Source organism: Syngnathus scovelli, chromosome 7 (assembly GCF_024217435.2).
Source record: "Syngnathus scovelli strain Florida chromosome 7, RoL_Ssco_1.2, whole genome shotgun sequence".
NCBI classification, from domain to species: Eukaryota; Metazoa; Chordata; class Actinopteri; order Syngnathiformes; family Syngnathidae; genus Syngnathus; species Syngnathus scovelli.
The window spans coordinates 8126857-8153348 of NC_090853.1; the positions used below are offsets into that span (position 1 = coordinate 8126857).

The window sequence follows — 26492 nt, forward strand, 5'->3', positions numbered from 1 at the left end:
GGATTTTGTAAGGAAAACAAAATAATAATAATAAAAGACTTTTGAGACATGATTAAGTGAATAGCTTAATTTGCGATTACTGAACTGAGACTATGTGACAGTTCACTGTAGAAACACTGAATGTTGATAAAAAGCTTCATTCTTTTGCAGTTCTGGCACCAACACACACTTCTCAATCATGCGTGTCAATCGTGCATGTGCAGATCTCCGCTTACTTCTCCCGAGTTGCTCCTCAATTTTATGCTCCGATGGATGACAATAATTTAACCTTCCTGATATGCAGTTGTATTTAATTGGACTGTCACAAGTTCCGGGGCAAAATGACGGGGGCTATGGGAGCAGATTGGATTCAGGTGACCGATCTTGTACAGTCATGTTTCGAGTGCCTTACAACGAGATTTTGCAACATGACACCGGCAAGCCTGTCTACATCAACAACATTCAAATAGAAGGCAACTCTATTTCAAGTCATTTTAATTTTATACATTTATATTTATTTGTAATGCTACATTATAACTCACAACTAAATGTCTACTTTTTAGAGCACCACTCTTGACTGCGAGATTGGAACTGTTTGCCCTTAAACTAACACTTCTAGCAAGGAAAGGAATTAATAAGCCCAAAAATCGGATGTCTTTAATAAAACAGCTCACTTTTTACTTTTTTCAGCCTGTAAAATCAGTTTGAAATTTATATCATTCTCTTATCAGAACAGCCATGCATCCAATCTTTGTAATTATTTTGCGCAATCAGAAGTCAAATCAAACACAGTAATTATTAAAAAAAATACTGTACTACTAGTTTTGCTACTAATACTACTAATAATGATAAATCTTAATTCAATTAATATATCTACTTTGTGCCTTTAAGACGTGCCCTTGGAGCCGGCAAAAGCTCAGCTGATAAGCACCCACATTTTCACCAAACGAGTAACAGAAGAATAACAGCCATTTTCTATATCAGTTTCTATTTTTTAATAAAGCAGTGCCTTTCTTTAAAACCTCCCCTTTCTCTGTTGAATGTACAGATAATGGGCCTAACCCTGACATTATTTTTTCTTGCTCTTGAAGCAAAGTAAATATTGCCTTCCTCTGTTGATTTTGTTAGCCATCAAAAGACAAAAAAATTGAAAGCCCTGAAAAATCCCATTACAAAGTCTATGTGCTTCATTTGTGTGGCTCATTGAGAAAGTTGATTGCATTTTAGTAGTTCATTAATAACTGAGTATGTGAACAATGGCAAAGAGAACGATTTGTCATCTTGAACTCAAACTACTGCGGCCATTTGCATCCCAAAAGCAAAATACTCATTAAGATTTGTATGTTTTGAACATTAATGTTGGTGTAGTTCATCGTAAATGCATTAGTGCTCCCACTGGTGCAACTAATAGTTGTGGTTGCTCGCACCAGCACGTGATTTGGTCACGTTTGCATGTTTTTGGGATGTGGGAGGAAACTAGAGTGAGTTTTCTTCGAGCAGTCCGGTTCCCTTCCACATCGGGTCGCGGGCATGCTGGAGCCTATTGGCCCATCGGGCAGTAGGCGGGGAGCACCCTAAACCGGTTGCCAGCCAATCGCAGGGCACACTTATGGGCAATTTGGAGTGCTCAATCGGCCTACCACGCATGTTTTTGGGATTTGGGAGGAAACCGGAGTGCCCGGAAAACAGGGAGAACATGCAAACCTCACGCAGGGAGGGCCAGAGGTGGAATCGAACCCTTATAAAGTACTTGCATGTTTCTAGATTGGGGGATATACAAAGGTCTTCTGTCAGGACCTAAGTCGTTGTTGGTCACCCAGCTGATCTCCCACACTGTTTTAGCATTTACTTCCTTTTAATCTGAAGGGTCATTTTTATAGCAAGTCTCCTCAGACCATTCTAAAACTGACTACTAGACCACTAACACACACACACAGCCAAACTGTGGCCGTTATTTTACTTTCTGGACCTGGTTTTGCAATCTCTGCACACACACACTAATCATGCCCAGCTTGAAAGACTTGAACAGGTTCCAAACATATGCAAGGGGCACATTAGCAGCCTGGCAGGGACTAACACCTTCCCACAAGAGCTGGCACCCCTTTGGACAAGCTGGAAGTGTCACAAAGTGGGTATACTCTAATCCAGTCACAGTCATCTTTTCTTTCTTGCAGTTCTCACCACCCACTGGAGGTAATTTGGGACAAAAAAATAACCATGCAATGTGTTCTTAAGGACTTATTGGATTTAATGATTGCCCCAATCAAAGGGGTAAGATAATTTAAATCACAAACTGTGATGCAGCCATTCTCATATTGTGGAGATGGCTTTGGAATGGCTGCTTTAAGTTTGGTAATGCTAAAATGAAAAGTTGAGTATACTGGCCTTATTGTTTCATCATTGCTTTCTTACCTGCATATGGGATGGGAGCATCCTTGTCCAGAGCCACCAAAGGAGGATCAAGCAGAACAACATCAGTGTTTTCAGTGATTACCCCATGGTATGACGTCTCAATCCATGGCTTGTGTTTATTCACTGCAGGAGACAAAATATGAAATGTGAGTGATAGACTGCTGCAGCAACAGAAATGGCAAGACTTAATAGGCTGGGAGACGTGTACATGATCTGTACTCAACAACACAAAAGTATGACTCAGCAAATATTCAGGAATATTTTTTTGGTTCTTCCAGACTCACTTATTGTACTAATCTCTATTGCAATTACTTTCTCTTGCATGTTCTTTCCTCCTGACACCCCCACACCCCCGTGCGTTGCAATGCAATGGGTCCTACTTGATCAATCAGCACTGCACTCCCAACAGAGCTCTATCGACACCCATGTCGAAACAAAGGTCCTGTGCTTAGGGTATAATTAAGAGCTCTAATCGATTAAAACTACCCTGGATTGAGTGGCAATGTGCAGAACCACGTACACGTGTTTCATTGACAGACAACCTGGATAGATTGATTGAATAAAATGAAAACCTGTTGTATTGAAAATAGAACATAACTAAGTTCTGAAAGTTCAGTAAATCTTGATTAGCAACAACATATTTTAATGTAAAAATGTTTTAAGGACAGTTCAGCGGGGACCCAATTGGATATTTGTGGGCACCTTGTTTGTAGTTTTATTTGCCAGGTGCTCCGGTATATTTGTCCATATAGTTTATTACCTGATGTTGAATAATTGAATTTTGCATAGAGCTTTTTTGCAAGACACCAGAAAACTAAAATTACTGCAACCAATGTTTTAAGTTTCCATCTGAAAAGTATTACTAATTACACAACCCTGATAGAGTCACGACAAGCACTGATGGATGGAAATGTTATACAATGTTATTATGGGATGAATATGCATGAGTTTGTTCCAAAATGGTGAAATTATATTTTTTTTTTGTTTAATTATAAGAGCCAAGACTATAGGGATCAATTAACCTGTGAATTAGATTTTAGGGAAATTGTTATGCATCACTGCTGCCAAAACTGCCAGTAAGACAAAACAGTTTAAAGTGGCAGCCTTAGGGAATACGGTATTTATAAATAACTCCAAAGAGATGTGAATGTGATTACAGCGTGTGATACCTAATGTTGAGCCTGGGTGTTTTAGGGATTTTGCGTTCAGTCATAAAACATTTTTGAACCCCTACGGACCTTTTAATTAGTCTGACATGACAATTAGTGCTAGGACCAATTATTTTAAGACTGCTTAAGACTGGCCTGAATGTTTTGTCAACAATATTTCTGTGGTTGTCAATGCACTTCCAGTTACTCAGCAGTCAGCACTTACGATATCGACATTGTTTTTTTTACCCGGTGCGACCAACAGTACAGCTGTGACAGGTAAATGATGGCTCAAGCTCAGGTCTGAGTTGACTTAAGTGCGTCAATATTTTCCCCCATCATGGTTTGCTCTTATCCAATATTATCTGAAGTGTCTCAATTGGTTACCATACCCATTCCATCACAGACAAGAAATACAAAATCTAAGGTATGTGAGCAGAATGGGATCAGTGGATTGACACTATGGGACTTCCCCCTGGAGTACACCGATATAGTCTACTTTTGTTGCAAATAATTCAGTCCACCACAGGTTGTGAAAGATGAGAAAAGGGTTTACAAATGAAAATGCCAACCCATCAACTTCCGGATTCCCAAGGGAAGCATTTCGGCCCTTTGCCTTCCCAGAATCTCGAACTGCATAGTGACACTTAGGATGGGTTCATAGATTGCTGTCTCAGTTGGATGCTAAACAGAGCAACAATGTGTCAAAGACTGATCTGAAATGAACTTGTACTCATTATTCACTGACACGTCTTCAGTGACCCCTACAATTATTGTATTTAAATAGAGCATTGTTGTTTCCTCAATGGGTCACTAAGCGTAGCATCAGTGTAGCCCAAATGTTTAAAAAGGTTCTTGCAGCAGTAAATATCTTGCAACAGTGGCTAACCAGCAATCCTTGGATGAATTTGTGCACAGTAAACAACCGAACATCTTGATCTTCAATTAAAACAAAAGGAAGGGAACAATGAAAGAGTGGAAATGAAGCATCGTTAATCTTGACTAAAGATTCAGTGATATGCGACAAACACATCCAGCAGGAAAGTTGAAAAATAAATAACACAAAGTTATCCTCATTGCTAAATATCAAACATTTCTTTGAAAATGACTCCCTTCAATAGGTATGTTTGTCTTTTTGACAATTTGATTGAACCAGGCTATTCTCATGTACACTGCAGCCTTGAGGCTCCAGAAGCTGCTAATAGGATACGCTTATAGATTTGCTCAAGCAAAACACACCTCAATTGTACTCCGAGTGACCCCAATTATTAGAAGCAAACAACATTCATTGTGCCTATAGCCAACCAGTAAATGGCATTTGCTCACATCTTGTTTAGAATGAAAAGAGGGCGGGTTTTCAGAGGCCGTTTGATGAAAATGCTTTAGCATTCACCGGGATGACACACACCATTCTGATTTTTATCTGGAGATAACTGAAGAACGCTTTCCAAACAACATTTTGTCGTGTTTACAATACCATGACCTTCCGCAGAGATAAAATGTAAAAAGTTAAACCATTACGTTGTTTTTTTTTTCACCCTCTTTTTTTTCCACAACAACATGCACAGAAATGCAAACAAACCAATATCTTCTATGTGACTTACGTCAGACTCATCGTTAGTTACAGTTCCAATTACTCCATAGGCCTAGAGCGCCCTCATGCTGTTTAGTGTGAAACTAACATGTGAAATGATATGAGTTAATAATTTCACACATAAGTCACTCCTGAGTATAAGTCGCACCCCCGGCCAAACTATGAAAAAAAAAAACTGTGATTTATAGTCCGGAAAATACGGTATGCATAATCTTCTGCACCTTCTATAAGTGTGTTTTCTCACATTTGAGTTGAGTTAAAGGCCACTGAACCATTTTTGTTGCTCAATTAAATTCAGCCACAGGGGTTGTGCCAAACAGTTATTAACCAGTACATGCTAATATAATCAGGTTGTGTGACAGATGAAAGGTAAATGTTGGAACTCAGATGCCCTCCGCTGCCAGTCAGCAGGACTATCTCCCTTTGCTATTTCCTTACCAATTAAGTTGTGAGCTGTGGAATTGACTGGAGGCTCTATGCAAGGCAGAGGTGCTATGACAGCTGATTAAACTCTGACCCAGCCACCAATGTGTCACCATAACTGCGCCGCAGGGTACCATCTCCTTAGTGGTGTCTGCTGCAATGTGAACATGCATCGGAGGGAGGTTGTCATTGGAGCAAGAGAAACAGTTCTAATTAAAATAGAAAAATAATCTAGGAAATTAAACCTAGATTGATAAAGTCAACAAAGGGGCTTTGAAGATTCCATCAGCAAAATGAAAAGTAAACACAGCAGAGACAGCAAGCCATAGCAGCAAAGAACATGTAATTACAGGGACAAGGAGCTGGTGCCTCAAAGATGTCCATCAATGGAACACAGCAAATTATGGACTTTCAGGCTTTTGTAACATCACAGGATGTGACTCACCCCTCATCCCCTTACCATTTCAACGACCCATGGCTTCTTTGAACCTTGCAGACTTTTACAAACAATAATCATCTCTGTGTTCTGGCTTGCTTCCGTGTGTAAGCTGTGATGATCCAGGAAATAGCTATGTCTAAAAACCTAAAAGGGGATTCTACAGGACAGTAGATGAAGTCTTCAATTTCCTATCATTTATTTTGGTTTGATTGATTGATCAAATATACAAAATATACTAGTAAATATCAAAAAGTAGCAATAAATTACTACCTTCAGCACAGTTTACACGCCATGTCCAAAATGAGGAGTAAGTAAAATTGAAAATCTAGACCGACTCCTCAGTCTCAAAATATTTGTTGACTTATAATACTATAACATTCATATGTCCTATACAATATAATCTGTTGTATCAATTCATCCGAATAATGGTCACATAGTATATGCAGTACACGTGTACTATTAATACCGTAGGCCCCAATTCTTTTAGATATAAACTCCTGTATACTGACATATACGGGATATACAAACAAATACAATTTTGATGTGAGCTCATTTATTCAAGGGGCTTTTCTATGCATTATATGACTGGACGCTAATTAAAGTGTCACCAACCTGCACATGAAGTGTGTTGAATGAATGTCACATTGTGGAATGCATCATCATTATGCAAGCCTCCAGTATATTTTGCCCCGTATGACCTTGATCCAATAGTGAGGTCATGAGGTTATTGATGTGGGAGAGTACAGGCACAGACAAACGAATGGCATGCTTTCATTGGCAGTTTCAGCCAAGCATGTTGACCTCACACACCACAAATTATGTACGTAGAGACCTGCTTGCTGCTTTTTTTCTATCCCACTATGTTGTATCACCCTTATGTTTTTGTGGCCTCAGAGCTGCCATAACATTTTTCAACCCATGCGACGGGAGGATGTGTTATCCTTGTCAGTGCTCGGCCACATTTTCATGTTTTATTTTTTAATAATTTATGGTTAAGAACACTCCCGGAAAACAACAATCTTTTCCTATCATAAAAGCCCTTGAGTGAGGTATGTGCTCTATTGAGTGATTATATTTTATTAGAACGTCTGCTTGCTACTGACACTTCTAAATAATGCATATTTTTGCCTTCACTTTTTCAAGCAATGCCTTCGCTCAGGGTCTCACTCAGCTATTTTACCCAAGGTCCAAGTAATTTTTCCCCTTCTCAGATTAATGATTACAATATGTGCAAGTGTCTTTGTTTGTGAATTCACAGATAAACACTGATGATAGACTGTTAAATGTTATGTGGTTGTACTGATCTCAGAAATAAGTTATTTTGTTCTTAACCAATGTGCTACTATGCTGTTACATGGTAGTGTAATTCAACTTTGTGTACCATTATGCCTTCTTCAAATGCAGTTTGGACTTAAACAGTCCAAAATCGGAACGACTTGGTTCAGAGATTGTGCCTGTTCATGAACAAATTGGTTTACAAACAGGATTTTCAGACAAATATTCTTTCGGTTCACGAACTATGTTGCGGTTCATAAACTGGCACATACATGCAGGTATTTAACTTTTTTGCTCTAAATTAGCCCTCAGTATGGGTCTAAAGTAAGTAAAAAGTAATTGTGCTATTAGGGAAGCTGAAATTGCTTCACTTCTGGCTGTGGTGCAAGCAGGCTACCTGTGGGGGGCCGGTGGCTTGGCGGGACCTGGTTTAATGTCAGCCATATATATATATATATATATATATATATATATATATATATATATTTTTTTTTTTTTTTTTTTTCTTTAGAGGTGTCTCTCTACTAAAATTGAACAAGAAATACCCAACACAGAGCAGTCAGTCCTACTTTCTATAAACTCAATGGACATTCATCTATTCTAGCATTTTAGACTGCTTGGTCTTGGTCTGCTTGGTCTTCAGAGGTGTGGTGACAGATGCCCGATTGTTCAGCCTCTCAATGTAGTAGATTTCCACGCTGTTACCAACACCTTCAATAGATCCACTTCTTGTTGAAACCTGTCTTAGTCTCCTTCCAAATGTTCACCAATGGTTGTTTCTACCTCAGAAAAAGCTCCAGAAAAGGAGAGGATTTTCATTTTTGTCATGTAGCAAGCCAGGTCAGCGTAGCGGTTTTAAACAATCTTGTTACAGACCTGTGAAACCACAATGGGACCTTGCTGAGCAAATAAAACACCACAAAAAGTAGAATGATAGTTGTGGACGAGGCAGGCGTCCGGGAAACCACTCAGAGGTAGGAAGGAAGGAAATCTGAGCCCACATATCAAAAGATATCGTATATATATATTTTTTGTACTTCAGTGAACTATGGCATTTTTGTTTTGGCATTTCTTTTACTCCAACCCTGCAGCATTGTCACTGCAGCAAGATGATAGAGCCCAGACAAAGGTCAGACATTTACCATGAGATTCTTTTCCATCTTCCTCAAAGAAGGAGCTATAGTGTACCCTTGTGACAGAAAAAAACATAATACATATCATTCATATTTGCCTTTGAGCTGTTCCTGGCTGCGTGATGATGTTACTGCATGAGACTTTACTTTCAGATGCGGACTTTCAAACCTCGGAAGATAGGGAAAAGGCTGACTGCACAATTACTCTACCGATTCGCGGTTCTTAGCCCCCAGGAGATGTATAAGAAAAACAGAGAGAAGTAAATATTGGGTAGATGTGTGGCATGGATATAAAAAAATCGCTAAAACAAACACAAACGCCCAAATGCAGATAAGTGGATAATGTAAGGCGGAAATTCGTGTTCGATGCCATTAACGCCAGCTGCCATGACCCCTCTTTGTCAAAATTACAGTCACAAATATTCCCTGTCTGTGTCATTTTGATCTCTCATCATAGTCCATTATTGTATATGTGAAATTTCTAATATGGTACTTTCAGCTCTCTGCTTTTCTCATGTACTGCTGTATAGTGAATAATGAGATACACCAACACTACATTTACAGTTAATGACGGGTTGGGAGTAACATCTGTTCAAGATGGTGGGTCATACACATTTGAGGGTCATGACAGATTATTTAGTAAAATATGTTGCTATTTATAATATATAATAATAGTTTGCCATTTGTTGCATGCATCAAATATAGTTCCATTATTTATAAACATTCCAAAGTTATTCTGATGTTGTACTTGTATTATCTTCCTGTTGTGAAAGTAAGCATCATTCCAAATACTGAAATTTGAATTTTCAAAATTGAACCTTTGGTACTATTTCAGAACAATTAAGTGGGGTCAGTAATAGAATCAATGAAACAATGGTAGTGTATATACAGTTGTATTTTATACAGTTTTCATTTTAAATAATGTAGCTTTTTACTACCATGTACATAAAAATATTTTTGACAGCAAAGTCACAGATGTGGACAAAAAGGTCTATTTGTAAAACAATCTATTATTTTGTGATTAACATAGGGACTCATTGAATGTGCAGTATAGATTTATCATCCTCTGATTACACTATAAGATGGTGAGTATTGTGTGGGTAAAAGATGTGGCCAATTTTGACACTGGCAGTGCTGGACCAATCTCATTTACATAAAAACAATAATCCTTGGAAACTTGGCACCAAATTTGTCAGGTCTGCTACCTCTACACCCTGTATTCCACCCCTTGTGCTCCTAGGTGGATGTGTGGTTTCGGATGGGCGAACGCAGGCATGTTGGAATCTACATGCAGTTATGCACCTGAATCGGAGTAGCCTTCTTTTAAACCAGTCTTGGACTCCACCTTGGCTCAGCTCAAGTCATGTGTAGCCGTATAGAACAGTACTGTTAGTATCCTGACTTTTTGTCCTTTTGGATTGCCATTTCAGAACATCTGCTTTCTGCTAACCTTTTCACCTGGAGCCTTTCTCTCCTGCCACAGCCATATCTACCACAATCAAAAAAGGTCTTTGCATCATAATCTGCTGCAAACTCTTGGGATGTTCTTCACCCATAACGGCTCTTGCAAAAAAGCACCAAAGAGCTTCCTGTATGACAGAGATGTGGGGGGCCTGCTGTGTTATTTTATTTCAATAGTCATATATTTCTGGACACCAGCTCCACTCTTATTCAACATTGGCTGCCTGTGCAGTTTTACATTGTCTTGGGCCATGGCCGAGTGGGACAGACGGTCTAATGCAGTGTTTCCCAACATTTTTTCATTCACCGCACACCTTTTTATTGGAAAAAATCTCGTGGCACACACCAACAAAAAGTGTTACACCAGCTTCTATATTAAAATCAGTTATATTACAACAAAAGACGTAAATTCCTATTCCTATATATGCATGGAGAGTCGAATAATTGAATAAAAATAAATGCTAAATATTCTTTAAATTGTATTTCTTTTTTTTAAATAAAAGTGACAGTTTTTTAAAAAGGTTTTAGACACTGTAAGGAATAAACTGTTGAAAGTGATTGTGATTAAAATCCAAAAGAATCAACATGACTTTGATTACTGGTTAATATTGTGTAAACGATAATGGCTTAACGATGGGGGAATTGTCTCATCCTCTGCCTCTCACACAAGTCAATATCAGCTTAAAACAAGCTTAAAAAACAAGCCTAAAACTAAATCACTACTTAGCTTGTGGGGGAAATGGCAGGTATTTTAGTATAACCATCAAGTTCAGAGCTGTAAAATAAGTGCAATGTTCGTCCAATTACAGATGCCCTTTAACCCAGTTCTGGTCTGCTTCGCCCACACATATTCCCAGGCATCTGTGGCAACATATTGCTCCGTACTTCGTTACTGGCCTTCCCCCATAGAAAGGTGACACTGTCATCCTCATTGTGGTAGAAAGATTTACAAAGCCTGTCCACTTTGCGTGTACGTGCATATATGTGCGTGTGTGCGTGCGTGTGTGTGATTTCACAGAGGTGTTTATGACTCAACTCGCAGCTGCACCTTCCACTGATTGGCAGCTACCTTCTCTTAAGCCAGTCTCGGACTTCTCCACCTTTCCAGATCAATTATGCTCCTTTTTGAGTTTTTGTTGTGTCAAGCCCATCTTGCGCATTCTAGTTAGTGCTCTGGCTGATTGTTCTTATCTCTCTATTTTCTGTTTCCAGTCTGTCTCTTTGTGGTTTCAGAATCTGTTCCCTTTCTGTCTCGATCCTGCACCCAGAGTCCATCGAACCTCCTCATTCCTAAAGCATTTGACTCAAATCACAGCTTTATCCACAAAAACCAAATAGCTTTCCATCCTAACATGCTTTGCAGTCTCATATCTGGACCTGGGTTTTCTTCCTGATCAGAATACTAATAAAAGTTCAAGTAGAGTTCAAGTTCAACTTTTGTTTGTTTCCATGAAGATGTGTTCAGGAAGTAAAAGCACTGCATGAAATTGAATCGATTCATCCCAGACACCTGCTTGCGGTGCATTGTGTTGGCCCACTATGAAGACACCTTTAATGCATTCTAAAAAACATTGCCATTTCAAAGCAGTGAGAGAACAGCGAAATGCAGGCACATTATACCTATGACCTTTCAGTCTTGCTAAGCTTTAAAGTAGGCCTATGCATTTTGAGCAGTGACGCCAGTAAATAAATAAATAAATAAAAAAGCAGGAAAAAGGATGTAGAGACATCTGAAATTACTTTGCGGTGATTTGAAATTTGCGCACAGTTTCCTGGCTTGAATTACAGACATTTGTTTGCAGCTTTCTGGGAAAAGTTAGCCCTTGTGCAATTGTCTTGCTTGCCGATTGATCTATCGGGGGTGGGGGGGGGGTGGGGGGGAATACTGTCCTAATGCAAATGTTTTGAGCCATGCAGAGCTTACACAAACTTGCTTGATACAAAAATGAGATATCTGTATACAGTCAATGTTGTTTGTGTTTATTATGCAGTTTACTTTGGTTCCTCACCATGTTTTGTTTTGTTAAAAATGTTTTCTGCTTGTGGAAATTATCTAACGATGCAATTAAGAATAAACTCCATAATTTTATCACAGTATTCTAAACTCCAAATAAATGATATGAATGGGTTCACTTTCGGTTGCACCCTGCAGCTTCACTCCATTTTTTTCGTATTGCGATGACAGGTCAACAAAGGCAATTACCGCGGTTGGCTTTAAGGGTACAATTTCCACCACCAAGGAGATGTCATTTCACTCAAATAGCCCTCATGATTGACCAGGCTTTTTACTCTGAGATATTGTTCAGTTTGAATAGCTCTATGCATTTTTCACCAAAGCAGTCTAACAGTATTCAGCAGCTCTGACCGAACATATAATAAAGCAATTATAAGTAAGGCTCCTTGTTGATCAAATTCAAGTTTTAATCACACGTCTTACTATTAATATTTCACAGACAGTTCTAAAAATTTTACAATAAGAGTGGTTCTCAATTTTGGTTCTGTTTGTATCTTGGTTTTATGGTTTTCAATTTGGTTCGGTACCCAGTTACTCTTGGAAAAAAAACAATTACTATGTCTTGTAGTTAAAGTATAAATAAAAGTATATTTTTACCGCATTATTATTGCTTACTATTGTTGTTACTGTAAGATTTAACTGTTTATTATTTTGTTGTCCAATTTATACGAGGAGCATAAATACATATGATTGTGTATTGTTATTATTATTGTCAAAGTGATGATGGATTGGTTGCCATCTAATTGCAGAGCAAACAGAAACAAACCAAGATACACACTCGTACTTAAAGGGCAATTTGGAGTGGTCAGTTGGCCTACCATGCATGTCTTTGGAATTTCGGAGAAAACTAAAGCACCCGGAAGAAACCTATCCAGGCACGGGGAGACCAAACTCTACACAGGAAGGCTCGAGCTGCAATCTAACCTTGCATTTTGAAATGTGAGGTGGACATACTAACCAGTGCGCTACCGTGCTGCCTAATCAAAATATATATTTTTTTGAAACTATATTAAGCAGACACATAGCTTTGCTTGACTTGTAAGGAAAATTTTAGGCAACCATTACAGTTCGACCTCTGGACAGTTAGAGTGATGCTATTACACAACCGAATCATGGCTGGAAATGAAAAAAAAGACAAAGAGGTCAAGCAACGATAATAAAAAAGTATTTGTAATAATCTTCTTCTTGAAGCAGACACAGTAACAGTATTCTGAAATCGCTATGATATGCAGAATAGCATGTTAGCTCTCCAAAAGTGTCTTTCATCAATCCCTCAGCGATTGCGAGAATTACGACTGCTACCTAGACCGACGTAAAAACTCCTTGGGCATTGCAACAGTATCACTCATCAACAGCAATAAAATGACATAACCCATTCGACTGATAGTTCTCGCATTACATCCCAGGCAGAACTCTTGACAGAGTTCACATGGAGTAGCATGACCCTGTCTTAACATGAGACTTCTGCAGCACTTAATCGGTATGCCAAGTGAGGCCTGTTCCCTGTGTATATCTGACACGGTTACCACCAAGAGCAGTAGCGACACTGGCTGCAGCTCAAAAGCACGAAAGCATCAAAAGGAATAACCCACTGGTGCAATGATAGCTTAAGGATAGACTCAGGAAAAGCCCAGTCAGGAATCAGACCTTTCCCACTGCGTATTATTTTTAGCTGACAATAATTCAAACGAAACATGGATGCAAATAATAAAGGAACTAGAATTTAGTGACAGTTTGTAAGACTATCAAGAGTCAGCAAAGAAATTTCTGGGCTTGCACTGCAGTTGCTGGTGTAGTCATCAATCACCTTTTAGCTGCTCTGTTAGTCAGCGCAGGTCGTGGTTAATAGCAACAATGATCAAAGTCAGCCATTTGCTTATTCCAGCGCAGCACTCTTCATCTGTAGAAATGGATAAATAGCAGATTGGCTTCTTCTTTGTAATGTATTCAGGCAAATGCTCATATTAAATCCAAGCACATACACACGGGGTTGATTAAAGAAAGGTCAAATTTCCATCTGTTTGCTCTGTATCCTCCTCTCTTTTCTACAGCTCTGCCAAATAAATCTGGTTAAGATTTTAGGGAGTTTTGGAAAAAAAACAAACATCTATGTGGAAATAACACCCCCCCCCCCCCCTTCAAAAAATATGGCTGATATCTCATTAAGGTTTGTGCTTGAATTAATGATCAATGCGTCGGGGGAGAGGTCAAAACAAACCAAAAAATAACAAGGGTGTTTTGATCTTTTCTATTGTGTCCCTGAAGCTTCTATAGTCGACTTGACACGAATGATAACATTGCTTCCCTCTAGCCAGGTATTTTCTATAATGCTTCATTGTCTTTAGGAAAATTGAGTAGAACAAGGGAAACAGGAGGGGGCAAATGAAGGGAAACGAAAATGTGAGAAATGGCTACACAGTACCTGCTTGATCTGCAGTATGCAATCTTCTTAAATCCTGACATTTCAAATCGAAATGCTGTTCTTGCAGGACTTTTAAGTCACGTGAACCAGCTACCGGTTTTAGGGCTCTTTATAATTCAACTGAAGAACTGCAGAAAGCCTAGTGGACAGACAGCCATGATCCAATGTCACTCACAACAAGATACATTGTGGCATGTGCATTATATACTAAGCCCACTGTCAGCATAAATGCATCAACCATAGATTATCCAGCCACTTGTGCATGTTATGTCAGGATGTTGTCGGTCATGCTCTGTCGCACACTGTAACAGCACATTTTGGAGGTCATAACCTTCAACCGTCAGTGAGCTATTACAGCCTTTTTAAATTTGTTATTGACTGGTCAATTTTTCTTCTACACATGATTATTGTCGATCTTATCACCCACTTAAAGAGAATTGCTTAATGTGTAAAAAAAAAAAAAAAAAAAAAAAAAAATGCCTCAAACATCTAATACTGACCACGTTATCAAAAACATTCTTCGTTAAACAGATAATGCAATTCCACTCCTGAAACGTTTTTTATGTTTTCTAAAAACTCAAAAACAGAATACAAAAAATACTGACCTAGGCCATAATTTTAGGAAGGTGACGATAAAATATAATTACAAATTATCTCAACTGATTTTTGGACAACTGATCTCTGACATGCCAACCTAAAGGAATTATATGAACAACTTGACTACATTTTCCTTATTAAATACAATGCCTGCATATCATTGCAACATACTCTAGTCTTGCTCTCATATCAGCTATCGTCTTCTTTTCCTTTCGGCTTTCCCCCTCAGGGGTCGCCACAGCGAACCATCTGTTTCCATCACCAATTGGAATGTTTTTCTGTCATGAAATCTGAGTAACCTTATCTGTAAAATTATTTTCATTTCGCACAAAGCTGCAGAAAGACTTTATTATTTTAGCTGCATTTTTTAATATTACATTTTTTACATCTACGTGTATGTAGACACCCCTCACTCGGTGTGAATAAAAAAAGGATGTAATTAAATCCTGATTACCTGCTCACACCTTCCACACATTTCTCTTTCTCCTCCTGTTCTGTCTTACACCGATTCTCAGCTCAATATAACAAAGCCTCTTGTTCGTTATTAATGAGATGCATTAAAATGGAGAGACCCACCCCTCCGCTACGTCTCCCCGCCTATATATCTCATCCCCAACACTTAAAGGAAGGCATCGCATGCATAGAGTTCATTTGCTGCCAGAATTGTATTTGCCCTTCATTTTATATTCTGCAGGCACTGTGAACTGTGTATGCAACTTTCATTATACAAACCCCCATGGAGATTGGGAATCTTGATCACTAGTCAAATGAAACAATGTGTGTGAACGGTGGATGATTTAGTCTAATCATTGCTTAGTTTACTCCCAAGTTGCCTTGAGACATACAGCCAGTGAAGTGAAAAGGCAAACTTAGCATCATTTTCTGTAAGATAAGCATGATAATGTAGAATAATTACCTATTTGATGGAGAAGAACTGTTGGACCCTGACTAGGCTATAACAACTTCAGAGGTTCTGAACCACTGAGATCAGTTTATCAACAGATATGTTGCCATGGAATCAGTCTCGCATTAAATGCGATATTGTGACATCTCATCTGCATTTTGAGTCCTCTATAAACCTGCTTGGACTTACAAATGAGTTTCAGTGACGTAACATATCGAGAAATTTAAATTAGTTTCCTTGTTATGTTGTGCCTCATTTGTTTTCCTGTTATATAGGTGCGCATTTGATATTCAGTCAGATTTGTTTACAGTTAGTAAATCATAGTAAAATAGGACACTCTCAACCCCTTCATTTTTATCACTTCTTGTGCAGAGTCTGCATGTTCTCCCCGTGCCTGCATGGGTGCTCCAGTTTCCTCCCAGATTTCCCAAAAACATGCATATCCAAATTGTCCGTAGGTGTGATTGTGAATGTTTGTTTGTCTATGTGTACCCTGCAATTGGCTGGTAACCAGTTCAGGGTACACCCCGCCTACCTCAAAAAGACTGCTGGGATAGAATCCAGCATGCCCACAATCCTCCTGAGGATAGGTAGTTCGGGAGATGAATGAATGGATGATTTTGAGCAAGTTTATTTTTTGGCTCTGTGATTGGCTGGCAACCAATCCCCCGCCTACTGCCCGATAACGGCTGGGATAGGCTCCAGCACACCCGCGTCCCCGTTGGGACAAGCGGTAAAGATAATGGACTGCTGGATATTTTTTGGCTTTCATATCACACTCCCAGACCTCACTTTCTGAGAACCACCCATATTGCTGGCTTGATAGTCCTTGATGATGTTGAGCAGATGGTGTCAGGAGATGGAGACCGAAAGAATGCATCATAAACGTGTATCTCCTGGTTGTTTTAAATGTGAGAAAACACAAACACACAAGCTAACAAATGCTTTTTGATGATTGGTCATTTATCTTGGTCCCTCACTCCCTCCCCTTCAAGCCTGTTCTTCATCTTTAATATCACTCTTCCTCAGTTCCTAGTAGTGATTCCACACTGTCAGACAATTTCTGTCCAAGTGTTGCTCAAAAGTGGCAGTCACTCCTTGAGATGCAAGTCGTGATGAGACAAAAATGTATTTTATTTATTTGAATATTGTCAGTTTCTGTTGTTTTAAGACTTTGCTGAGATGTAGGCAGAACCTGATGAAGATCAGTAGTTCACAACTTGTACTTACATTTCACAATATCATGTTCAAGTATTGTTTGAAAAGCCCCGTGTGAAATACATGGAGTCGTTATAAAGGAGAACCACTCCGCGGAAAGTATTTTTTTCACTTTCCAGTCATATACTGCTGATAGTGTCCTGGGCAGATAATGAATCATTTGCATTTACATCAAATGGTGATGAGGGGAGTGGTAGAGGTGGTGTGGGAGAAAATGAGGGAGGGTTAAGGTCAAGATGTACTTCCCAGAGGAGACACTAATCTTCTCTTGGAGGGAAGAAAAGGACATGGAAGATGGGTATGACCAGTGAAAAGGGAGCATGTTGTAATTTAAAAGGGTTTCCAAAAATATGGAAAAACAAGTAAGCAACAAACAATTGATCTCTGTGGCTTTTAACTCTGATATTAACTTTTGGTATAGTCAGAAGAATGTACGCATGGATTAACCAAAGATAGGCTTTGTTAATGAGTTTCAACAGAATCTTCAGAAGAGCTGACATACTGTACACACAATAGAACCGTCTCACTGAACCAGACCAGGCATGTTGTAAGTTTTTGTTTTCCAGCATGCTTCCTGCTTGCCACACAGCAACTACTGCTCTTTTCCCTCTAGATATCCCTCATTGCTCCCAGAGTGATGCCTTTAATGATCGCCAAGAGATTAGATCTTTATTTATCAGACAGCCTGCAGAATAAGCAGCAGCATCCATCTTTACTTGACTGTTTAAGGTTGAATCCGTACGTCACAATACCTTAGCTTAACAACTCAGGGGAAAAAGGATATAATAAATGCTTTTATAAAAAACAATCATGAGTAATGCTAGCTGGAGGATAGGGGATTTTTTTTTTGCATCCATACCGTATGGTTGTGTCTCTGTAGTGCATGTGCACCCATTAAGTGTGCAACTATCAAGCTTTTGGTGAGCCACTTATTGCTATGTCCAAATAATATATGCACTATGTACTGTAATTTATGGACTATAAACCACATCCGAATATAAAACGCACCAGCTAAAATTAGGGGGAAATCCCGTTTTGTTTATATATGAGATGCACTGGACTATAATCTGCAGTTTAAAAGTTTAATTTCCCAATATGAGAGCACAAACCATACAATATCATACAAATCATGAAAAATCCATAGATAAGCCGCACTGGACTATAAGCCGCAGGGTTCAAAGTTTAGGCAAAAAGTAGCGGTTTATAGTTTATAGGTTTATGGTTTGTGTATTCTTTCATCTTGTGATGTCATTATCCACAGATGTTTGGTCCGACTCTTTTTCAATCATGCTGTGATTTTTGTGGCAAGTAGCTATATTCATTTAAACTCTGTATTCACCATGGTAACAAAAAGCATCAACACATAATTTTAGTTGTTTGATTGTATTGTAAAGCTACAATACGTAACATCTACGTACATTTCCTTAATTTGTATATTAGTATATTTAGTTTGGCCCTGTTACAAATTAAAATATCTTTTCTAGCAAATGCAATTATTGCAGCATGCTTAACTGAAAATTTGATAATGTTATAGTAGTTAGTCAGAGTCACATAACATACATGTTACTAATTATTTCAACCCCCATGGAAAACAATTAGTTTAGATGAAGTAAATAATCATCGTCTCTCAGCAACTTAGTGCCCCGTCTCTTCCTCATAACCCACAAAGCTACATCATTATGTTTCTCATTAATCGCATAAAAATTAAACACAGTTAAATAGCACTTGTGAAGTCTACAAATAAACATAACCTTGACTGCATGGGTAGTGAAAGCATTTCTGGTACTTCACTGCTTCAATTGAGGCCTCTCAGTCCTCAACATTCATTGAGCTACAGCCTATCATCCAATTAGGATGAAACTAATCAATGAAAATCCAATCACTGTCAAGCAGCACAGCCAGTCTAGCTTTGAGAGGGCATGCCTGAACATTATCTCCATTACTGCCTGTTCACACTTGCATGAAAAAAGCCGGACTACTGTTAAGGTCAAGTGGAGACACAGAGGTCGTTGCAAAAGACTAGAAGGTAGAGTTTCCAAATACATAACACAAGATAATAACTAATGCTAATGCAACCTTGATAAACATGGCAAATCAATGTATGTGCTCTCTCATTCGTGTGAAATACTTTCTAACATTGTTTACATTTTTAGTTACTTTGTAGGAGGCGTTATGAAAGCACGGATGGAATTGGAAGAGTTACCGTAAGGGGAAAAAGTGTGGGTGGAAATGAATACAAATTCAAGTTTTTCAAGTAAATCTCAAAACTGATACAACTTTTGCTCTCTCACATCACATTTTTCCTGGATCATGTGTTAATTAAAAAAATAGCTGTGTCTTTCATCAGCCCTGGTGAGGGAGTCCATTAGGTAGGTGGGAGTAGTGTTGATAATCCCCTTGATGTCTCAGCTGCAGAACCACATCACGTTTTTTTCTGCACCCACGCCAACCCCCACATCCCTCTCGGCCTCTATCACTTTGTCTTATCACTGCAGCTGCCTAATGATGATGAAGCTGTGGAGTCAGCAAAAGAGTCAGATGAGCATTATCTATGCTGCGCACACTAACACATGCATACCAGTCACATGTAATGTTTGTTGTGATGTGGAGGGTGGTTCCTTGTGGGTATCAAACAGCTCATTAATGCCACTAGTGATTCATATTCTTGATACTGGGGTGCCAAAAGTGGGAGATTTTGAGGGACCATGGCTGACGGGGGCCGTAGAAAATAATATTTTAAATTTACATCAATGTGTATTGTTTTTACCTGCACTCACAACTGTAGGAGTGTTACTTTTTCTCATCAACCCATAAAATAAAACATGCTACTTTATCTTTTATGAAGTAATGGTTAAAGACAGAATTTGTTTTTTTAGCACAAATGTAATACGGAAGAGGTTTTATCTTTAAGTTGTATGTGAATTTGTTTAACTAAAAGTATCACCTTAAAAAACGTTTTAATTTTATGGTAGGTGGTAAAAGAAAGAATGAAGCCTCTGCTGTATGTAAAATCTGTGTGATTTACTTTAGTGGTCCGATAATGTGGTCAAGCAATGTGTGTCAGATGTAACAGTGGAGATATTGCATTAAATCTGTTTTAAAGAAGCTGTGTACTGCTTAAGCATAAATACAACCAACAGATTATCTATGTATCTATTTTGATCCATGGCCCATCACCTACTTACTATGGGAAAAGCTGGAAAAACAGTGACTTTCTTGGTGCAGTTGTAACACAGGCTAAGAAAGTTGGAAAAAAAACAAGCTGCCCATTTTGCCACAATGCTAAATGAAATAGTAACCATTAATGCCCTCATGGGCCAATCAGCCCCTGCTTACTACTTACCCCAGGGGCTTCTGATACTGTGTTGTCAGTGTTTTACTGAGTGCATAATGAGAGCATAAGCCATGATCATTGTGTGAATGGGAAAAGTAGAAAAGTGTTGTATAATACCATCCTGTATGACATGATGCAAGTATACAGAGGCATATCACGGACATCTCATTTATTTTTCTTTGACATCGAGTCATTCTTCCATTTTCTATACCACTTGGCCTCACTTGGCTGCTGGCTGCGCTGGAGACGATCCCAGCAGATTTTGTGCAAGATGCAGAGTTCACCCGAGCTGGTCAACAGCCAATTAATTACATGGCATATACTGACAAACGCACACATTGACATCTCTGAGCAGTTTCAAGTTGTCTGTGAGTCTAGCAAGCGTGTTTGTGGAATGAAAGAGGAAGGCGAGTACATGCAGACTCCACAGAGAAAAGCTGAAGCCCAGATTTGAACCCCTGATCTCAGGAGTGTGAGGCAATTCTGTACAACCACTTGAACAACATGCCAATTTGCAGATGGACTTAAAGGGCTATACACATTTTATAATGTGCAGAAAGCAAATGGTTATTATTCCCCAGACATTTCCATCCCATAGCATGGCATACATACATTTACCTTAACTAGCTCTAGCATCTTGCCCCAAGGGCAAACAGCAGTAAAAAGACATTTTAAAGAAGTGTTAAAAGTAGGAAATGTAATTTCAGCAACGCTTGTGCAAAGGGTAGAGTTAATGGAAACAGGTTTAGTGACAGTCAAAAACAAAGGCACACAGACATACAGTACAGATTGAATATACTCTGGCACAAGGGCATACACAGGCACAGGGGGGAAATGCACACATGCTACCATTATCTTCCATTAACCGCTATAAAATGTCATTAGTGTGTTTCAGTAGGATTTGGGTGGTGGGGAGATTGGATTTAGAGAGAGATTAGTCTCTGTCTAAACAATTATTTGTTTCTCGGCAGCCTATTAAAAAGCAGCAGCCAGTAAAGATTAGGGTGGAAGTAAACACTGTCATCCGTTATCACCTAATGACTGAAAGTGTGCTACTAAGTCTGAAATCTAGAGAACATTTTACAGTCGGATTTGCAGTTTCCATCTCTAATTGTTTAATGGCTAGCCCTTGGTTTAAATGTGATTCTCTGTTTCACTATATAATATAACAATGTGTACTTGGGCTTCACACAAACCCTTATCTGGCGTGTTCTTTGGCATGGGCAGACATGATGGGAATAACAGCATCAGCTGGAGCTTGCTAATTAATTAAAGATAACGTAAACAGAACTTGGCATTGTGCCGTGTGCTGACATTATCTGGAAAGAGTGACACAAACCGGAGAATCCTCCCTCTATAGATTATACTGCTTATCAGCATCAATGTACCGTATTTTCCGCACTATAAGGCGCACCTCCAATTTTCTCAAAAGCCTTATGATCAGGTGCGCCTTATATATGGACTATAATATTGAGCCACTACAGCAGGCGTGTCCAAAGTCCGGCCCGCGGGCCAAATGTATATATCTTATATATGGACAAAGTTTTAAAACGGACCATTCATTGAAGGTGCGCCTTATAATCCGGTGCGCCTTGTATATGGACAGAGTTTTAAAATGGACCATTCATTGAAGGTGCACCTTATAATCCGGTGTGCCTTATACCGTGACAATCAATCAGAAGGAACATTGACAAACAACTTGACAGATCATTGGTTGAAATCTGGGTTTTTTTCTTCCTGAATGGAGTTTGCATGAGTGTGAATAGTTGTTTGTGGTATGTGCACTTTGATTAGCTGACCAACAGTTCAGGATGTACTCCACCTCTCGCCTAATCAAGGTCGTAACTCATCTGAGAATATGAGATATGGAAATGGATGGATTTGGATTATACAAAATATGCACCCGTGGAAGAATGTAGATGAAACAGTTGTGTTTTGTTTTTTATTTATAGAAGCCTATACTCAAAGCGCTCACAGAAGATGCATTATCGATACACTCAAGCATTCACATTCTGGTGTTGGTAACTATGTAAGTAGCCACAGTTGCTGTGGACCAGGCTGATGGAAACATGGCAGCCAGTGCGCACCTATGGCTCTTCTGAGCTTCACCAGGCATACACCAGTGTTAGTGGCAAGGTTGATGAAGTGTCACACATTATCCTTCCGGTGCTCTACCGCAGAACCACGGCCAGTTCCGAAATGCAAAATCGTAAATTAATGGTTAACATTTCATGGTGATCCCAAATAGCACACACTGATGAGAGAGCTTTATACAGATGGAGCTTTATTCTATATTGGACTTTTTTTCTGTAAGTAATCTAGTACATATTTGACGTCTCCAAAAAAGAAAAACATTAATGATAGATGTAATGTCATTTGCAAAACACTGCATTGCATTTGGATATGCAGGAGGTAAAGTAATATGCACATTTTGAGTGTTTTTATTCAAATGTACCAAACAAATGAGAATTATCCCTTTTGTATGTATTTAATCACAGCATTCATTCCTGGCACATTCATACAAAAACACAATTAACCAACATAAAATGCCAAATTAACTGAGCTCATTAGATCCATTACTAAATACAAAGCAAGCACAGAACATTTGGCTGACACAACAATGCATGAAACAAACATTTTGTCAGGGATTTAATTAATTCTCAATAAAGCAAAAAAGACTTTCATTTAATCTGAAATAATAATAAAAAACATGTTTGACAGTATAAATGTGAACTTTTTTTTTACTCTGTACTATTTTTCCTATGAGGCATAGTTATTGCTATTCATACAGTACATGCGCACATATTCTACTGTACACTGTCCGCACCAGTGATTCGTGAAATCGACTCATCAGTAATAGGTGGCTCCAAAGAGAAAATAAAGGAGAGAGTGTAAGGAAAACTGAAATGTAAAGTAATGTACCAAAACATGATAAAATAATAAAAGAAATAAATGAGTGTTTTGAACGAGCTCATTCTCAGCTGATTGACGATGAACGGTAGCTTTTTACAATGCTCTTGTGAAATGAGACTAAAGAGTAAAAATTTGGGATACAAAGCGAAAGAAAGGACAAATATAGCCTCAGAAATAGTCGAGTAAATGAAGGATGGTTTTGGAGGCCAGTTATTGATTGTGGTTTGCATCACTGAGCTCCAGAGAGTTAATCAGATGACTTAGGAGAGGCTCACCATACATGCACACGCACACACATTTGGCTTCAATCTGTCAAGAGTCAATAGTGAGGCATCCATCAGTATGCTAATGCAGTTTGGTCATGTTGTGCATCTATATAAGCTTCTGATTAACACATGAGCTGACAATTATGAAGATATCAATTCTAAATCCTTAGTATTGTTAAAGCCTCCTCCAAAAAAGTTGTAATACATTAATCCATTTATTTTCGAAATTTTGTTTGGCCAAATTTTGAGGCCATGGAGAATGACTTCCGGATGGCTTAGGGGAAATTTTGGTTCACCATCCGGCGTCTCAGGGGGGAAGCAGTGCACTAGAGACGGGTGTGCCGCTGACCTCGACTCGGGACATTGTGAGTCGGTTGGAAGAATACGTAGAAGACCTTCTCAATTCCATCGACACGCCTTCCATTGTGGAAGAAGGGCCTGGGGACTCTGAGGTGGACTCTCTGATCTCAGGGGTCGAAGTCACAGAGGTAGTTAAAAAACGATAAGGTGATAAAAAGGGACGACTGATTAACTTAAAATTAAATTAGTTACCGTAATTTCCGGACTATAAGCCGCGACTTTTTTCCAAAATTTTGAACCCTGCGGCTTATAGTCAGGTGCGGCTTATATACGATTTTTTTCATGATTTTTGTGATGACTTGATCACTTTTATACACTCGCAAAAAGGCTGTGGACCACTGTTGTGCGGTATCTTGAAGAACAAAACAACAACAAAAATACTATTTTGAAACACTACTATGGCCGCTGCTTATTCTGGCTGTGTTGCTTGTGACTATTATGAGCTTTAGTAGGAATACACGCTAGGTGACCTGCGTCAAAGGGCTCTAAACCCTTTTTCATACTCTGCCATGTGACTCAGAGATTACACAAAGCAGTGGCGCTGTTTGGACCATCGGCATTGTATTAAAACCTAATCAATCAGCATTTAAATTCAATTCTTCTGACATTGTGCTCACCAAAAACAAGTTGTAATGAATGTGAACTTTTAATGCATTTTATTCAGAAGGTTACTTTGAACCCTGAGGCTTAAATGGCGGCGCGGTATATTTATGGATTTTTACGGCTTTCTGTGTACTGTCTTTCTTTGTAAAAAACTCATGTGCACGTGCGGCTTATAGTCCGGTGCGGTTTATGTAAGAAAAAAACTAAAATATCCCTGAATTTTAGCTGGTGCGGCTTATAGTCCGGTGCGGCTTATAGTCCGGAAATTACGGTAAATCAACTTTCTTTGAGTTAAATATTCAAAAACAAACTTGGTTTCACATTATTGACATCTAAGTTACTGACTTTGCGCATTGGTTGAATACAGTGAATTTTAATCCATCCACCTTCCGAGTACAAAAATATAATACAACTCTTTATGGTGGCTTTTCTTTATTTTACAACATCCCTAGTTTTGTCCCATTAATCTCCCGTCTTTGTCTTCCTTGCAAGTATTTCCGCAAAGAGCTGATGATCAAGTCAAGACAATACATCCATTTACTTTGTTTTCCCTTCTATACTTCAGACACTCTGAAAATAATGACTTTTACAAATGGAGCCCATGAGCATAAAAGGCCACAGCGATTCCAGCAGATGCAGAATGAATCCCAAGATACTAATGAGTGCAAACACAGTACATGCACAAACTGCTGATGGAAATTCTGGGAGAGATATTAAACCTCAGTGTGATTGCTCAGTCTAAATATCACACTCATGAAAAGAGACGCTCAAGGATGTGACCGAGGGCCCTGTGTGTCTGCCGTCCTGATTTATAGGGATGTGAAGCTCTGTATGTGTGTATGCCACGTGTGGGTTGAATTCCTATAGCTGAAAAAGAGAAGGTAGGTTGAGAGAGTGGTCATCCATCAGCACCAGGACAGGACTGGGGATGGTGATTATAGAATCAGGGTAGAGAGTTCAGTTCTCCTGATTGATCTACCTATCTCCTTCCTGGGTCATAGTTCAAGAATATTTTTTCAGGCAAAATTCTGGCGCCATTCAGAAATCTGGAGCAAGTGTGTGTCACTCTCTTTGTGTTTCTTTGCAAATAAATGTGCATGTGCAAACCTGAATTTGACTTTCCTTTTTTTTTTTCAACCCCATTTCCAGAGGTGCTAAATAATTCAGTGATACTGCTCTCTGCATTGGAAATATTAGATGGAGTATTGGGATGTAGGAATAGCAACATGGAGCAGCGAAAGCACAGCACGGACAAGAGAAAGTGGCCGTAGATAAGCCTTTCAACCTTTCAAGTCATAACGGAAGCCTCCGTCACATTATGTGCTCTGTAAACTCAAGAATGTTCTTTTTTTTCTCATTTAACCATTAAAATTTAGAAGTTGATTTGTTCTAATTTGACAAGTTTGCTGGACTTAATCTGTCTGTGATTGAGTGGCGACCAGTAGTCCGACTCTCACCTAAAGTCGAACGGGATGGACTCCAGCTCACCTGTCACTCTAATGATGACAAAGCTGCATAGAAAATGGATGGATATTTGGTTGTACTTTCAAACTGTCACACCATACAACATTTAACTACAGAGATCTTTTAAACCATCCATCCATCCATCCATTTTCTGAACCGCTTAGTCCCCACGGGGGTCGCGGGCGTGCTGGAGCCTATCCCAGCCGTCATCGGGCAGTAGGCGGGGGACACCCTGAACTGGTTGCCAGCCAATCGCAGGGCACACAGAGACAGACAACCAACCGCACTCACACTCACACCTAGGGACAATTTGGAGTCTTCAATCGGCTTACCAAGCATGTTTTTGGAATGTGGGAGGAAACCGGAGTGCCCGGAGAAAACCCACGCGGGCCCGGGGAGAACATGCAAACTCCACACAGGGAGGGCCGGAGGTGGAATCGAACCCGCACCCTCCTAACTGTGAGGCGGACGTGCTACCCAGTGCGCCACCGAGCAATGTTAAACCGATGTTTTAAAAATATTTTAATATTCTG

At 39.2% G+C, this 26492-nt stretch overlaps 1 protein-coding gene across 1 annotated transcript in view; it reads right to left on the minus strand.

The window, feature by feature from the left end:
• Nucleotides 1–26492, minus strand: part of LOC125972532 (calsyntenin-2) — a 140584-nt gene that overhangs the window by 74014 nt on the left and 40078 nt on the right. The window contains exon 2 of the mRNA XM_049726282.2: nt 2392–2514. Within this exon, the coding sequence (XP_049582239.1) occupies nt 2392–2514 (123 nt within the window). The remainder of the gene's footprint in view (nt 1–2391; nt 2515–26492) is intronic.